This window comes from Betta splendens, chromosome 22 (assembly GCF_900634795.4).
Source record: "Betta splendens chromosome 22, fBetSpl5.4, whole genome shotgun sequence".
Taxonomy (NCBI): domain Eukaryota; kingdom Metazoa; phylum Chordata; class Actinopteri; order Anabantiformes; family Osphronemidae; genus Betta; species Betta splendens.
Window position 1 is genome coordinate 4,770,488 of NC_040900.2, and position 16,237 is coordinate 4,786,724.

Consider the following 16,237-nt stretch of genomic DNA (forward strand, 5'->3'; position numbering starts at 1 on the left):
GTGTGCGTGTGGTTTCTCATGATTCAGGTTGTCACATCTTGTTAAACAAACACGTGGTTGGGCAACATCTGTTAATGGACGCCCGATGTTGGTTCAGAGGCGAACACACGCAGCACGGCTTGAAAAAGGCTGTTTGACAGGCAGGGAGAGACCGTCCGTATCAGAATACGCCATTCCACCGCTGACCCACTGAACTTTGACCCCTTCGGGGGCTCGCTGCCTTTTGTCCGGCCATTTCCAAAGCCGCCGACTCACAAAGAATGATGTGGTGGTTATTGTGACCGTCCAGTTGAGCTTAAGGTTCACTGAGTGTCTTTGTTCCTACAAGTCAACCCAATGTCTCTTCTCAGGGAATGTCACTTGTTATTGGATCAGCGTTGTTAGTGGTTGATGAAATTAGAGAAACATAGGATGCAGACAGCACAGGTTTCTGAAGAAATAAGAGTGCAAAACAATTAAGTGTAAACCATGGCTTCAGTGTTTATTCATTCATTTTAAACAGACCACACAATATTACAAAATATTAAGTGCTGCATGTTATACAAAACAGTTCTGCCTCCTTCACAAAGAGCAGTGTCAACGTTCAGAAACTCTGAAAATATAGGTATAAATACAAACAATTATGTACAAATACCAGAAAAATAATGCTCATTAGAAAAACTAGTTGTGAATTCAATTTCTCTAAGTCTACATATTAAAAACCAGACACACAAACACTCTACCACCCATTTCCCAAACTGCCAAACGCACACACACAAACACGCATTTCAAGTTTTGTTAGGACAGGACACTTAGCTTATCTCCGCAGGGAAGAGGGAAAAGCCACAACATACCTCACCGTCAAATTCAAACGACCAAATCTCTAGAACGTTTCAACAACATAATTCACAGCTGCTCTGAAAGCGCTGTAGAATGTGAACACTAAAATTTGAACAGTAATAAGATAAATCTGTCACTGTTTTCAAACAACAGTCAAACTAATACATCCTCTATTTGAACATTAATTCAATCAACCCCATCTTATTCTTATTTGGGGATATTTCCTGAGAAATACAATAGTATTTTTACACTAAATCAAAAATCAACTGTAACAAAAATCAACTCCCATCAGTAGAAGAACTAGATTTAAAACAAAGCTGCCAAGCCAACAAGAGATCGTCTTGTTCTGTGTTGTAAAGCATTAACTCTGAATGCTGCGTCCAGCCTGCGCCCTTTGGCACCAAAACGGTGCGGGGCCCGACATCGACCAGCTTAAAACAGAAGACAGCGAACTTGATCAGACAGCAGTGACATCAGCACCTTTTAAAACGACTCGCAGGTCAATGTTTTCACCAACGTCTGATTGATTTTACATCACAGCTTCATTAGGTCAGCACTGAGGACCCTTACGAGCCCCCTACAAAGACACCCTGTGTGTGAGTCCTCGTGGCTTCAGCTCACTATCGTGCAGTGATTGAATACTGTAAAGCTGTACTTAAAGCCGACATAATACAAGGCTGCCCCCTTTGGGCCGAGGAGTGGCACCAACATTTAAACTTTGGGAACACGGAAGAACGAATTCCTGAGATGTCAACTGTAAACCTGATACTCACTAGCTTTCAGATGTTTTCTTGGTGATGTGATACGGATTTTAAAAGCTATTCCAAACAAATTTTATTTATTTTCCGTATATTTGGAGTTTAAACGCACCAGTGCTGATCTCACCCAACATCCCACTGCTGGGCTATTGTACTATTATGATTTTTACCTTCTTAAAATAAACAAGTAAAGTCCTTATTTGTTATCACTGACATTAAAACAGGCATGGTAAAGACAATGGCTTCATAGTGTAATGGTTCCTACCTTGAAAAGGCATTTGATTAAATATTTCTACCTAACCCCGCCTCTCCCTTTCAACTTTTCAATAGATCCCCGAGATCGTAGGTGTCAAATAAATCCGACACTCCTTCACCATCGTCCAGGCCCCAGAGGTAGTCGTCATGGTCCAGGGGTGGAGAGAAGCTCACAAACGGAGTGTTGCTGTCCGGGTTGAATGACGCTCCAGTTAGCTGGTCCTCTGTGATCTGAAGGAGGCTCGGGGGCAAACCAAGCAGACCCTCGACGTCAAGCAGGGGGGAGGAGGCGGCCGCGGCTGAAGACGCAGCTGGAGGGGATGTAGACATGGCTAGTTTGAGAAAAAGGGGGGAGAGGATGGAGATTTATTTCACGTGTCCTACACCTACAATCTAACAAAAACCTGTGGACCAGCTTTTTGAGATCAGGTTCAGAATCCACCACTTACATTCAATGGGCTCCTCCTTCACGCTGTAACTTGGCGGTCCCATTGGGGTTGCTGTTGGTGGGCATGGAGGTTGGGACAACTCCTTTACAGGGGTGACCACGCTCTTAACGGGGCTGGCGTCTTCAAGACCCTCCTCTGGACACAGGTAGACTTCAATGGGACCATTCTTGCTCTTCAAATAGATCTGCAATGACTCCTGCTGTAAGGAGAGAGAACCACGCTAGTTTTAAACGCATCAGGCATGATGGTTTAGCACTGATTATGATCATGTGCGTGGCTTAGTAGAGAGTGAAGGACATGCAGTAAAATTTAGAAAGTTGCTTTCTCACCCCTGTCGTTTCTGGCACCTCCAGCTTGGTCTCGGCAGGAGCCTTGACTGCAATGACCGTCTGGTCTCGGAGACTGCTGATGGAGCGGATGTCCTGGTACGTCACATAGGCCAGCGTGCAGTGAGGGGTCAAGGGTCACAACAATGACCTGTATAGCGTGGATATTTGTAACATAACAAACGCTGACATGCACGCAAAGGATATCTCTGATTGTCGTCATATTCAGTGAGCTGTTTGAGGTGTGTGTTGCTAGAGTAGATCAGGTCATCTAGAGATTTCTCTGCTCTCTCCAGATCTACCAGCTCTTTCCTCAGATTGCAGGCCTTCTCTCCACCCCCTGTCCCACCCTCAAACACATCTGCAACCCTAGGAGAACACAGACAGGAATTATGATACATTTATCATAAAAACACACAATAAAACACTAAACACTCAGCTTTGGCTGAGGTCATTTAATGTTGAAGCGAGCTGCAGTTTATATTCTTTATTTGTTCATTTTTATAAATGATTATAAATAAACTATTTACATTTTTGTCACAAGAGGGAACAAAGACAGAGTCAGACCACATATAATTCCTTGGCTGTCCTGTGCAAACTTGGCCATTAAAGCTGATTCTGATTCTAAATCTGAATCTGATGCTTAGGGATACGGTCATGTCACCAATTGACCACTAGGTGGCAGGCAAGCAAAGGTTAAGAGCACAGACAAAAGTAAATGAACCAAAACATGCAAAAATCTTCATTCTCCCACTATCTACATAATGAATTCCTTTGAACTCACAGCCACTGGATGTTGTTCTTAGACTTTTTGCGAATCAGCTGGACTCCCTCCAAGACATTAGTAATGTCATAAATGCGTCTTTTCTGAACCTCCAGAACTTCAGTGGCCCAGTTCAGGTCGAGGACTCCATCGGGAGACTCAGCGATCAGACCCACAAACTTCTTAGTCAACAGGCCCAGAGAGGTGTCGTAGCGCGTCCTCTCACCTGGAGACTTTGGTGCTGGGAGCAAAACACACGAAAACACATCACATTAGGGAGAAAAGCAGTATAGACTGTACTATACTGTAGTTGAGTTCACAGATGGACTGATTCAATACTAATCTTAATATTCCATGCAGTGTTGACTATAGATTAAATAAGTCATCCAACTTTGTTTTTTATGTTGTGAACTACACTTAATTTTGCATATTCCTGTGTATTTTTTTGTTATTGCCATTTTCCTGTCTCTGTTCTTTGCATGCTAACACCTCCATGTGAGGGGGGGGGGGTCTTTCTTCGAATAACAGATATGAAAACAGTGACTGACGTGTTTGCGTCTCATTTACACACAAACCCCAGAACACAACATCTCCTCACTTCACATCTCAGCATACTCATACTCACTTCTCGGACTCGGCGCTGCTGCAATGCTGCCTTTGCCTTTCGGTGTGCGGAACTCTGGGAGGTAGAGAGGATCCTCCAGATCCAGCTTCCTCTTTGCCTACACAGTAAAGAGGGCACAATAATACACTGAACAAACACCACAGCAGAAAGAATCCGTAATTGTTCAAATATTGTGTGTGCATGACATCAGTGCTGGAAACACTGCAAAACAGGGGCTTATTGAAAAGTGCCAAGTTGTAAATGTGCCAACAGCCCCTCAAGTACATGCACAAAGCACCTAGACACAGTTTCCCAAGGACTAAAAGGGGAGGTCATTTTGTTTGTGTTTATGTATGAATGGGGGGGGGGCTGCTGTGGTTTGTGTGGGGGGTGATCAGCTCCCCACTGCCTGCAAAACACCAGGAAATCCCTGGAATCACTCAATCTGACCTCTCCTCCCCCTCTGCCGAGAGCCTTTTCTTCTACAGCTTAACACACACGCACACACACAACTGTGGTGGATCAAACAACCACAATCAAAAGCCCATTTACAACCTTTGGAACACAGTACAAGTGACATGTGCTTATGTGACTTCTCGCAGTGGCCTACATAACAAAAGCGAAAGCCACAAGGACACAGTCACACGCTTCAGGATTGGGAAATAACCCAACTGTCTGCAAATTACAACATTATAACGTGGGCAAATTGGCAACATCCTGACGAGCAGAAATGGGTCGGTGAGAACGTTCGGAGTGGACCAGCACTGGGTCAGTCCATCCCCACATCACGCTGTGAGCCCACACAGCAACACACTGTTGACCGAGCTAATGAGTCACGGGAGCGCAGCTAGATTTAACCGAGGCTGCTGGGTAATTGGCCGCGTCTGGCCGGGACCTCACCTTTCCATATATAACCCCTTATTGTCACCGCACTGAGCTGCTGGAGCTAATAGGTTCAAGCCACCGACAGCCTCCAGAGAGGCGACGAGCGGACGCAAATGCGCCGCGTTGTGAACGCGCCGCGCGCGGACGCGCTCGAGGGAACGTGAAGGCCGCCATTGTCCCAGCGAGCGCCCGGACGCGTCCACCTGTCGGCCGCCGGCATCTGGAGGCGCACGGGCGGGCGACACGTGCTGCTGCCGAAGCCGCTTTCACACAAGATGAGGTGGTGGCTGGCTGCTTACCCAAAAGGAGTAGCTGCTAGCGTTCACTTGCACTTTTGATGAGATTAAAAGTTCGTTGGCTACTGGTTAAACACCTGTGGTCACAAATAAGGTTTGGAGCAACACTGGGGTGTCTACAGGCAGGAGCAGCTGTCAGGCACACGGCTGGAGGGAAGGCCTGTCAGCTTATACTGTCCCAAAGGGGGGGGGGGAGACAGAGAGAGAGAAAGAGAGAGACAGAGAGAGAGACAGACAGAGACAGACAGAGAGAGAGAGAGAGAGAGAGAGAGACAGAGACAGAGAGAGACAGACAGAGAGAGAGAGAGAGAGAGAGAGAGACAGACAGAGACAGACAGAGACAGACAGAGAGAGAGAGAGAGAGAGACAGACAGAGAGAGAGAGAGACAGAGAGAGAGAGAGAGAGAGAGAGAGATTCACCAGCATCTTCTTTGCAGATCAGAGGTTCTTTGGTGACTTTCAAATTTGAAAGAAGGGAAGCAACCGTCGCACCGTGCAGCTGTACGTGGTGTGAGGGTGGCGGCTCGGCTGCTCCCTTCTTTGCATGAGGGATTTCTCAGATGAGTCAAGCGCATCGCACCACCTCCACCTCAACGGACGCGCAGCCGGCCTGTCGAGGTCACGGCTCTGCTAATTGTTAGCTATTACAGTAAACACGTGACCGTTTACAATCAGTGCAGTTACTCACATCTGGCACACACATATACATATAGACACACATATACATATAGACACACATATACATATAGACACACATATACATACAGACACGCACATATACATATAGACACACACACACATACAGACACACACATATACACACACACACGTGAAGGGCCTCTCCTCAAACCAACAAACCCCGTCGCTCAGCAAAAGAACTCAAATTCCATCCAAGCCCAGGGCAAGTTAAGGTACGCCTGTAAAGGTCTATTCCGTAAATACACGCGTCTCTGCCACACCTAAAGGAGTCAAAAGAGAAACAATAGCTGCAACGCTCGTGACATTTGTCCTAATGTCCCACATGAGGCAGGAGGAAAAGGCGGATCCTCTGCTGGCGAGGGGAGGCTTTGAAATGCACCCCCCCCCCCAGATGAGGACAATATGCAGGAGTGGAACAAAGTGAATGATCAGCACTTTCACCCGAGTGACACCAGCGTGTGTGAGCGAGGCCTCGCTGCAGGGCCCCCAATAAAAAACCAGCCAAGTGAAAGAAGAAGTCACAAAGCAGGCGCTGGTGCGATGCTGCGGTGGACCGAGTCGTGCAGACAGGGAATCAGCTGGGGCTTTTTTTTTTTTTTTAATATTTGTGGCCGTTCTCAGCGTTCCCTGTTGTGTTGGGGTGATTCAGCGCGGAGCCTTTGGAGAGAGTCCTGGTTCCTGTAACACATTTACATCCCTATCAAGCGTAGAGGAAACAGGGTGAAACCCTGGTTCAAACTCACCTGACCAACACAAACGCCCCCAGCTTTTACTGCCGTTAATCATTACTAGGGATTAAAAGACAATTTACGACTGTAACTGTCTGTTGCCCACATGTGAAGAGAAACTGGTTCAGCTGGCTGAAACCATTCCTCTTGTTCACACAAGCCTGTATGCGATGAGGACTATCCATACATGATCCTGTTGGACGGATCCGTACAGAGTGTTCATGACAACACACATGTTATCATTACACGCGTGGAACAAACCAACCGCACGCGTTTGCATTATGTAGGTGCGTTTTCGGCGCCGTTGCTGAAAGGGAAATCTCATTTGCGACTTGCACAGCAGCTGCGGCAACGGGCGAAAAGAGGAAGCCCTGTGATCCCCTCCGTCAGAACCTTTAGAACCGGGGGCGGAATAAAGGCAGGAAAGGCGGCTGAGGTTAAATGTGCCGTGTCATGTTAAAGCCAAAGACCCGCTTGGTTCAGCGTTGCCTCATTCTTTCACACTTTCGGCACCGCTTCCCCTTAGAACTGAGAGGTTCTGATTTACTGACGTGGCCGTGGTGTCGTCACCTTCCGGACCCCGAGGCGTCGAAACCTCACCTCGGCTGCACTCTCGCCCCGCTGACGTGTTCCTCTTCCTTTATCGGCGGCGGCATGTGTTCAGAAGGGGCACTCGAGGAGCCCAGACACACGCGCGAGTGGCACCACGCCATTATCAGCATGAAAACACAGGCGGCGGCGGCGCTTCTTATCGGCACCGCCGCAGTATTCTGACGCAGTACATGCAGTATATGTCCACTGTGTGTGAATAATAGACTGTAACGTCACGTATGAGCAGCTCAGCACGTGATAAACCAGGTGGCAGCCTGTCTCCCACTGTACTTGAGCCCTGCTAATCCTCTTCAGGGTCTCATTAGTGAGTGCAGACCCAAGGCCAAGGGGGTCAGCGTGAGATTTAGAGACCCTGTGCACGCTCTGAACCCTCCAGCTCCTTCAGGCTAAATGCTAAAATAAAACAAGAAAAGAGAAAAGAGAGCAGCTGCGCTCTCAGATCACCGGGGTTTCGTGTTGTTACAGGAAATACAGATTTCTGCCTGTCAGCAAAAACACGCCAGCTGTCGACTCGTGACCTCTGACCTGCGGAACAGGTTAGGCAGGTCCCGCGTGCGGACTCGGTGACAGGTGCAGTCGGGGCAGCTGCGGGGGCAGCGGCTCCAACGGCGGCTGGCGTTTATTTCCAGGGAATAATCGGACGTGAGACACGTCACTTTCTTTCGCCGCTTTGTCTGATTGTGTAAAGCCGTCACCCACTGTGAGGTCCTTTCACGCACACACTGAGCGTCTGGTCCTGTGTGGCTACAGCTGGACTGCGGGAGAGGATGCCCCGCAACATTGCAGGAAAAAAAAGGGCGGGGGGGGGGGCACGCTGTTCACGGAGCTCCAGCGGCCCACACAGTGACTCCTCTGTGGCTTATCACGTCAAAACATATTTGCATGTGGCCAAAAAATGCATTCCGATGAAAATCGGGAATTATTACGCCCACACAGAGACACACGGCGCCCTGTACTGCACTGGAATCAGTTGTAGGCGTGTGTACGTGTGTGTGTGTGCTCGATTCTTTACCGGTAGTCGCCCGGAGGATGATCTGATGGGCTTAGCTTCTGGTCCGTGGGGGGTTGAGTACAGGCTGTGGGCTCTTTGTTCGGCCGCGGTGGTGTTGCAGATCTGGGTGAAATACCCGGCCGGTACCGTGCTCATGGGTGGGCTGGACAGCCCGGTGCTGAAGAACTCGGCCTTCACTCCTCCCGCGGACAGGACCTTCATCTTGTGCGGCTGAGAGCACGACAGACCCACTGTCTGCCGAGCCGATGCCGGGGAGACGCCTTTGGGCATCCGCATCATCTTTTCCTGAGCAAACTGAATGTAACCGGATTGGCCGAGCTGAGGGAGAAGTGCGCTGCTAGCTAAGCACACGCCGATCAATTCCCAGCTAAACTGGCGAACTGCTGCTGCCGAAGGAGCTTTATAAAAATATGTCGATGTGCCGCCGCTGTTAAAATAACGCAGTCATTTGGATGTGAAATGAGTCAAATATGGAGCCCAGGTGTGTTTTCTGCGCTTTTCCTGCAGCAGCCAGGTCAGTGTTGTTATCCTTTGTCCGGTAACAAAATGCTATGAAAGCTGCCATACAAGTTATAAACTGCTGCCTGAACACACAACACACCACCTACACTATTGAAAGTGTCTTAAAGTCCAGTTCCAGCTGGGTCCAGGGCTCCGATCCGGATCCTGGCGGAGGTTCGTGACTTATCCTCTGATGCGGAGTCCGACTGGGTCCGTGAGTCGCGTTCGTCCACCTCACAGTTCCGCTCTCCATACAAGCGAACAAGAGCTGGAGAAGAACAGCTTTTTTTTAGCGCCAAACTTCATCCCGCGAAATTTAGATCTCCCGCGGCTCTAGCTCAAATCTGATTGGCTCGCGGCACGCTCGGCTTGTCACATTTGCATAGAACTGTTGTAGACGAGGGGCTGGTCCTCTTAAAGGGACAGTAGGAGCATTTCGGGACAATGACCTTTTATTGCCAGGTTGGAACAAATGACAAATACATGTTATGAATATGAACCATTCCTGTGTTTTTCGTCGTGTCTTTCAATAGACTGCATTGTACTGACTTTGTTATTAACACAATGTGTGTGGTTATTGCAGATGATTCACAATTGGATACATATTTCGCATCTAACAACACATTAAATGTTAATACTTGCCTGCAATATTAATTCAACTGTGGAAGCATATCGAACACTATTACATATTTATATTTTCAAACAATTTCACAATATACATGTAAAGTGTAGTAATATTTGATCACTGAATCAGATATTTATTACTGCATGTATAACTTAGAGAAATACTAGAACAAATGCAGACACTACTGTACACATAGAGGAGAAAATAAGGTTACAGTGACAAAATAATAATTAATATAAATAATATGTACTGTTTGGGGAAACAAGAGCTGTTAGATTGTTCAGATGGGACCGTGTCTGAGTTGATTAGAGTGAACTATGCTGTACTACAAGGTGTCACTAGGGGTTTGTAGATGATGAGTGGACTCATTCAGTAACACTCCTGCGTATTGGCTCAGAGAAGATATTGAAAGAAAACAACCCCTCCCCCACCCACAGCTAATAGACCCAAGCCATACATGACTTGACCCCCACTGGCCGTGGCGACGTAGACTCTCATTGAATGCACGGCTATTGTCACGAATCGATTTGAACTACATTTCAGATCTAAACGTGCTGCAAAGGGCAGAGTAGCTTCAAGAATGATCCACATTTGACCGTATACAATCCAAGAATAAAAAAAAAATTAACTGTACTAATAACACTGCTCAGTGTGTTTGTTTGTTTACTACGACACTGTGATATTAGACTGAAACTATTGTATTATTATTAAACTATTGACACGCTCAGCTCTAATAACATAATCTCTGAAGTTGTACATATTAGAACCATGCTCTGTCCGTTCCTCTTACACTACACTACAAGTGGTGTTACACAATCCTCTGTCATGGGAATTCAGATTCATAAGATTCCCTTCAAAATCTATATAGTTTATATTGTGTGTATATAATATTTTGTATAACTGACATAAACTGTACTTGTGTTTTTAACCTGCTCAAACAGACATAAAGCCAACAGCACAAATTATTTTAATTTGACTGTAATGACAGAGTTTTATACTTTTTATTATTATTATTTTCTAAATCTGTATGAATTGCTTGTGAAATCCTTGGATTCCATGATAAACCTGTGTTGCTCTGTTCGTTATTCACACTTCTCTGTCTTTGTGTCGTGTCAGACCAGTTTGAATTTGTTGTAAAACTGCTACAGGTATGTCACACAGGACCTGACCTGCATGATTTCATTTTAACATCCAAAACTTATCTTAGTTGAGGAGGTTTTACATTCCTGGGATGTCAGAGGACACAAGTTGTAGCATCCTCATCCAATGGGTCCATCTTGTGGTGAGTACTGGAAGTATAAATTGATCTTCAGACCATCAATTCTCTTTTATGCAGTCTTTTTTTACCTCTGTAAATTCAGTAGAAGTTAAACATTACATTCGTTTTCAATATTCTGGGCAGCTGTTTAAAACTGAACATAGATTCCAATTATCTTATATATCTGCTATATATCTTATATATTCATATAAACCCAAATATACTATAATCATCATAATATAATATTTCATTTTTTCTTTCAATAGGTTCAGTAAAACACATAATTGACATGAGTGGTTTTTAGACAGTAACATGTACTGGGGAATGAATACCTCAGAGTTTCCTTGAGTTGATACCGCTGTTCACCACTAGATAGAGTTGGAACCTCATTAATAGCCAACCGTTAATGGGAGGAAAACAAACAAATCAACTTCAACAATTTAGAAGAGAAGAGATTTTCCTCTTTGTTTGCCTCTTTATTTGATTTTTTTTTAAATGCAAAGAACAAAATGAACAAATTTAGCCCTGAAAGCTGATGTGTGCCCAAACACACAAGATGAAACTCCACGCAGATCCACAAGGTGGAAGTGTTTGCTCACCTTTGAGACCGCTTGAGTGTAGTAACAGGAGCGTCCAAGAAATATCATGTAACATTGGACAATGGGTCCCAGTTCAGCTAAAATGTGACTCCGTGACGAAGGCTTTAACTTGATCACACACCTACACACACAGAGGCTCCTTTCTAGTAATGCTTCATTACAGGTAATGCCTTTCTGCTGATGGGGCCAATTAATATCCATGTATATATGGTGTCATTATTGTGAATTGGGTTGAGCCATAGCATTCAGTATTTGTGAATGGCCACAGTGGTTAGTTTGATGGTTGACGATCACGTAACATCCTCTCTGCACCGTTTAGGAAGTTCAACTGCTTCAAACTGCTTGTTACTCATTCTCTGGAAAAACAGAAAGTTGTCACAGGAAACTCCCTTTGTTTGATTTCCAACCACTCAGACTCAAGATTCTTCTGAATATGCACATCCTGTTGTATCAGCACATCCAGAGACAAATGTCACGTCAGCATCAGCCTTATTGCGTGCGGAACGAGTTCACACTCAACCTTTTTTTTTTTAGATTAAAAATAAAACACCTGTTTTCCACTGTTTTTTTATTTAATTACATAAGAACATACATACATACATAGCAAACATTATAATAAAGAGTTTATGAAACTCACTGCACAGTCTGTAGAAATCACACAATCCCTACAAACATTTACAATTAACTCTAGTATAGAGTTCTGATTATACCCAAGAAAACCCAAACTCCCATTCAGAAAAAATACAGATTCACTCACACCTTACTCACAAATTTGTATGAAGTTGTAACAGTCTCCAGGTAATCAGCAAACAGATGTGGTAATGTAGGAATAATCATGAGAGAGACTGAATGTAGTGAGAGCTCAGGTCGGGTGAACTCCCACACACAGACGCACACACGCACACAAAAACAAAACAAAAGTACCAATATTTCTACTTGTATCTATAGGAAATCCCGGGTTTGTTGAGGAGGGCACCGAAAGCTGATCGCTTTCACTTTTCGGTCCTGTCTTCTGTTTTGGTGTGTTGATTTGTCTGTCCAGGAGCCAAAGAACGAGTCTCCGTTTTCTTGTTCATGCTCGTCTGTCGAATCCCACTCTTCTAGGAAATAGTCCACTTTTTCCTTCGAGCTCTCCACCTCCCTCCCTCCTCCTCCTCCTCCTCCCCCTTCTTCTTCGTCTCCTTTCCCAAATACCTATCCCACCCTTTCTGCCCCTCTTGTCCTCTTGCCCGGAGTGAAGTGGAGACATGTGTTTCCCTGCACCTGCATGGAGAAAGGAAGAAAAGTGAAGTCAGATCTCTCTCTCCCTCCCTCCCGCCCGCCCTCCCTGCAGAAGGGAGCAGACAGACTGGCGCCTAGCGTGGAACTTTCATTAACCCTAGGCAGATAGCAATGGAACCGCTACATACTCACTGCTCTGTCTAATTAGCCACCGTGGTGAATGTGAAGGCTAAGGAGCACATCAATGCCTACGCTATTCTCCCTGGTTTAGTTTAGTTTTGAAGCAGGGATTTTTAAAAAAGTTTAAATAAGACACCAATTGTATTTGTGCCCTGAAGGTGCGTGACTAAATGCTTCCCAGCTCAATTTAACCTTTGCAGTAATAAAGCTATGATATATCGCCAAATAAACAAAATGAACCATCTACGCACCGTATCTTTGACATTCTCATCCTAGTGGCACAATCGACCGTCTTCTTTGGAGAAATTGCGGGTGAGATCCGCAGTCTGGAGGAGAGAAAGGGTTTTAGAACACATGACCGTAACAAGACATCTGATACGTGGTGTTGAATGTTGGCAGAACATCAAACGCGGCGTAACGTCGCAAATTGGCACTCACGCAGAAAATGCGCAATTAAATCCTTTAGCCTCCACGAGAAATCTGCTATTTATGGTGCCGTGAGCTACAAGGGACCTGCTCGGCGCGCGGATGATGTGGAACAAGCATGCAGCCCTCATCCCCGCTCACCTTTATTGACAGCACCATCTCCGGAGTGGCCGTGTCTTCCTCCTCTAGCGCGATCTGCAGGTCGAAGATGTAGTCGATGACGTGCTGCAGGATCTCCACCTGGCTCACCGACTTGTTCTGCGGGATGCTCGGCACCAGCTCCTTCAGCTTGGAGTAGCAGTCGTTCATGTCGCACAGGGCGCTCACCGGCTCCTCCGCACACGCGTGTTTATTCCGGCTGATGGCGAAACTCTGCTCCGAAATGCAGCACACGGCTTTGTAGCAGCTCCTCACCGAGCGGACGGGACTGATGGCTTTCATTGTCGAACGGACGCGAATCGACGGCGGCGACACGACGCGGTGGGAGTTGAGGGTGAGATGAGGGTGGTCGTTCCAGTCCGTAGTAAGCTGCTAATCACTGTCCTGAGAAGCTACGGTGCCGTGACAGCGCAGTACTGGTTTTATAGGCTGCGCGCAGGTCGACGCCCCCTTTCGCGCATCGTAATCTGATTGGGCAACGTAAACGGCAGGCCTGCTCTGATTGGCTGGTATCACCTTGAGGAATGGTTGGAAAGAATGAGGAAATTAGCCTGGGATTGTCTACCTGAGAGGGATTGACGATCAGTTTGTTTTAATTTCAGGTGGCTTTGATAACACGAGTGTTTTAAACTGCAAAGATTTACAAGAAAGGAAAAACTGCTTCGAGTGGACAGCGTAGTAACAGAAAGGGACCGATTTTCACACATTGAACCCATTGAATTACATTTTGTTATTTCATTATAACTTTTAAATAAAAAAATCACAACAGTTTCAAGCCCCTTGACTGAAAGCAAGTCTTAACAGAATCATTTTGGGTATAAATATATCAACTGAATGATTTATGCACATTTCCCAACTTAAGTGGACACATCACCACCAAATATGCAGAAACAAAAGTATTGAATTTGGGTAAAAGGTCAGGGCGAAGCCACATTATGTCTACATAGCTTATCTGTCAAAAGTATTTTGGTGATAGGTCAACAGATAATTATGAACTGATTATCGTGTGATTTGAGACAGTTTACTTATAGGTTTGGCTTATTGTGTGTTTCTAACTGCCCTACAATATTAATGGGCACTTAAGATGATGATGTCCTGCTAAATCTCCCTTAAAGTGTTATGGGAAAATTATATTTCAACAATTTCAAATGTTGCCGTCTTTTTAGTTTACATCAAAGCATGTCCCGTTCTGCTCCTATTTGGGTCTTATTTTCCCCTTTTCTCACAATCCTGTTTTGTGGAGGAATGCAAGCCTGAGCCAGCTGTGTGTCCTATCCCGGCCCAGCTGTGTTGATCTAACGCGCCAGTCCCAGACATGCTGGCGCCAGCCTCCCGACGTCATCCATTCACCCCGACGCGCACTCCCCTCTTTGGCAGACGGCCCGCCCCTCCCCGTCCACCTCCGGAGGGGAGAGGAGCCGAGGCGCTCCGACACCCGATTGGCTGAACCGCTCTGCCACTTACGGACACGCACGCACGCCCCCACTCGTCTCTCCCCGTCCACAGTTGTACTCAGAAAAAAAAAACAACAGGAAAATCTTTAAAGGCCTTTATGAAAGCGATTTGGCGGTTTGTCGGTGCGTTTATCGCTAAAGTCAGGAGAAATTTATCTGAACCGTCACCATATGATACGGTTTCTGTACAGTGGTTAGACAGACGTTGCTCAACAGCCCGTGGGTGCCAGAATGGTAGCAGTGACTTCAAGACCAGCCACTTTGCAATCTCACCCATATATCCTACAATCAATTTCGTTTTTATTTATTTTAAGTCTTGAATTCGTCGCGAAAATAGAGATCGTCGACGGTGAATGGGCTGCGGAGTCGCTGCGCGTAAAACGGGCGCGCACGGCTGGTGCTATCCTCCCATTATACAGAGGTTTAACAGATGTTCAAGCCACTGCCTTCCTCCTGACGACCACCCCCCTTATCCTCCCCACAGCCGTTGACCCTGCACGACAAGTCACCACAGTTTAAAGCCGTGAGACAGAGCGTCCAGTGCTATTTTAGAGATACGCTAATGTATGAGTGGCGCAGAATATCAAAACACAGCTCTGACCTTAAATATCTCATCTAAACATGTCACAGGCAGGATTGAATGCATCGGTGGGAAAATAACCACTCGTGTTGGTTGGAGCAAACGTTTGGACGGGGTCCAGCTGATCAGATGTTCAGCATTAGAGGCTTAACGCTGACTGTGACGCCTTAATCACTTTTTATAGTATTAACTAAAACTTGTAAAAAAAACAAAAAAAAACAACTCCAGTCTTTTCCACTGCTGCCCATGACAACGCTTGTTTGCGCAAATCCGTGTGACACACACACACACACACACACACACACACACACACACACACACACACACACACACACACACACACACACACACACCAGTGTGTCTGGGCAGGGATCAGGTGCTTGTTGGAAAGGCCCCGGACACAATCGGGTCTCTCTTTAAACGGATGGGAGAATTCCGAGCCTGGCGTCAGTGAGTCTGCCTCTCTCCCCGCCCGCCCTCTCCCTCTCCCCGCTCCTCCGTGCAGCTGGACGCAGACAATCAAGCCATCAACAATCGCCCATGCATAATTAGCAGCCCCTCCCCTCCCCGCTCTCTCTTTCTCTCTCAATTAAATTTCAAACCTTTAGAAGTTATTGACAAATACCGAAATGCCAATATTGCTGCTATATCTATTCAATACTTAAACAGCTGATTCCCTCCTGATTGACTAAACGTGCTTCCATACCTGAAACACCTGAATGTCACCCCCCCCCCCCCCCCCCCCCCACACACACATCCCACATTCATCTTCACCTCAAAGACTTTTTCCAACTTAAAAGGCAGAACAGTGTAAAGTAATGAGGATCACCCTGAGAGAAGGGAGGCGGGTGGACGGAGGGGCTAAAGCACCAGCCGCTGTCGTGTGGAGGAGCGGTGTCGTACACAGAAGGGCGCGTTTCTCATTCTCGTTGTAAAAGGGTAATTAAGTGGCAAGAGACACAGTGGAACTTCATCTTTTGTGTGCGCGCGGCAGGAATCCTCCTCCTCCGCTCCATGTTTTCCCTCTG

The 16,237-nt window shown here is 46.3% G+C and overlaps 2 protein-coding genes across 3 annotated transcripts; both read right to left on the minus strand.

Annotated features, from left to right (window-relative positions):
- Positions 1-455: 455 nt before the first annotated feature.
- e2f2 (E2F transcription factor 2) lies at positions 456-8,993 on the minus strand. 2 transcript variants are annotated; one of them, XM_029139642.3, is made up of 7 exons: positions 8,207-8,993; positions 3,996-4,092; positions 3,392-3,611; positions 2,815-2,976; positions 2,611-2,725; positions 2,282-2,477; positions 456-2,164 (listed from the first exon to the last, which is right to left on the minus strand). In XM_029139642.3, exons 1-7 carry the CDS (start codon positions 8,483-8,485, stop codon positions 1,893-1,895), a joined length of 1,341 nt encoding a protein of 446 aa, XP_028995475.1. In that variant the 5' UTR covers positions 8,486-8,993; the 3' UTR covers positions 456-1,892. The 2 variants fall into 2 exon arrangements, with proteins under 2 accessions (XP_028995475.1, XP_028995474.1); XM_029139641.3 differs by having other exon boundaries at positions 2,282-2,480; positions 8,207-8,992.
- Positions 8,994-11,740: 2,747 nt separating this feature from the next.
- On the minus strand, positions 11,741-13,604 carry id3 (inhibitor of DNA binding 3). The gene is made up of 3 exons (XM_029139732.3): positions 13,158-13,604; positions 12,842-12,916; positions 11,741-12,452 (listed from the first exon to the last, which is right to left on the minus strand). Exons 1-2 carry the CDS (start codon positions 13,455-13,457, stop codon positions 12,863-12,865), a joined length of 354 nt encoding a protein of 117 aa, XP_028995565.1. The 5' UTR covers positions 13,458-13,604; the 3' UTR covers positions 11,741-12,452; positions 12,842-12,862.
- Between the last annotated feature and the right edge of the window lie 2,633 nt (positions 13,605-16,237).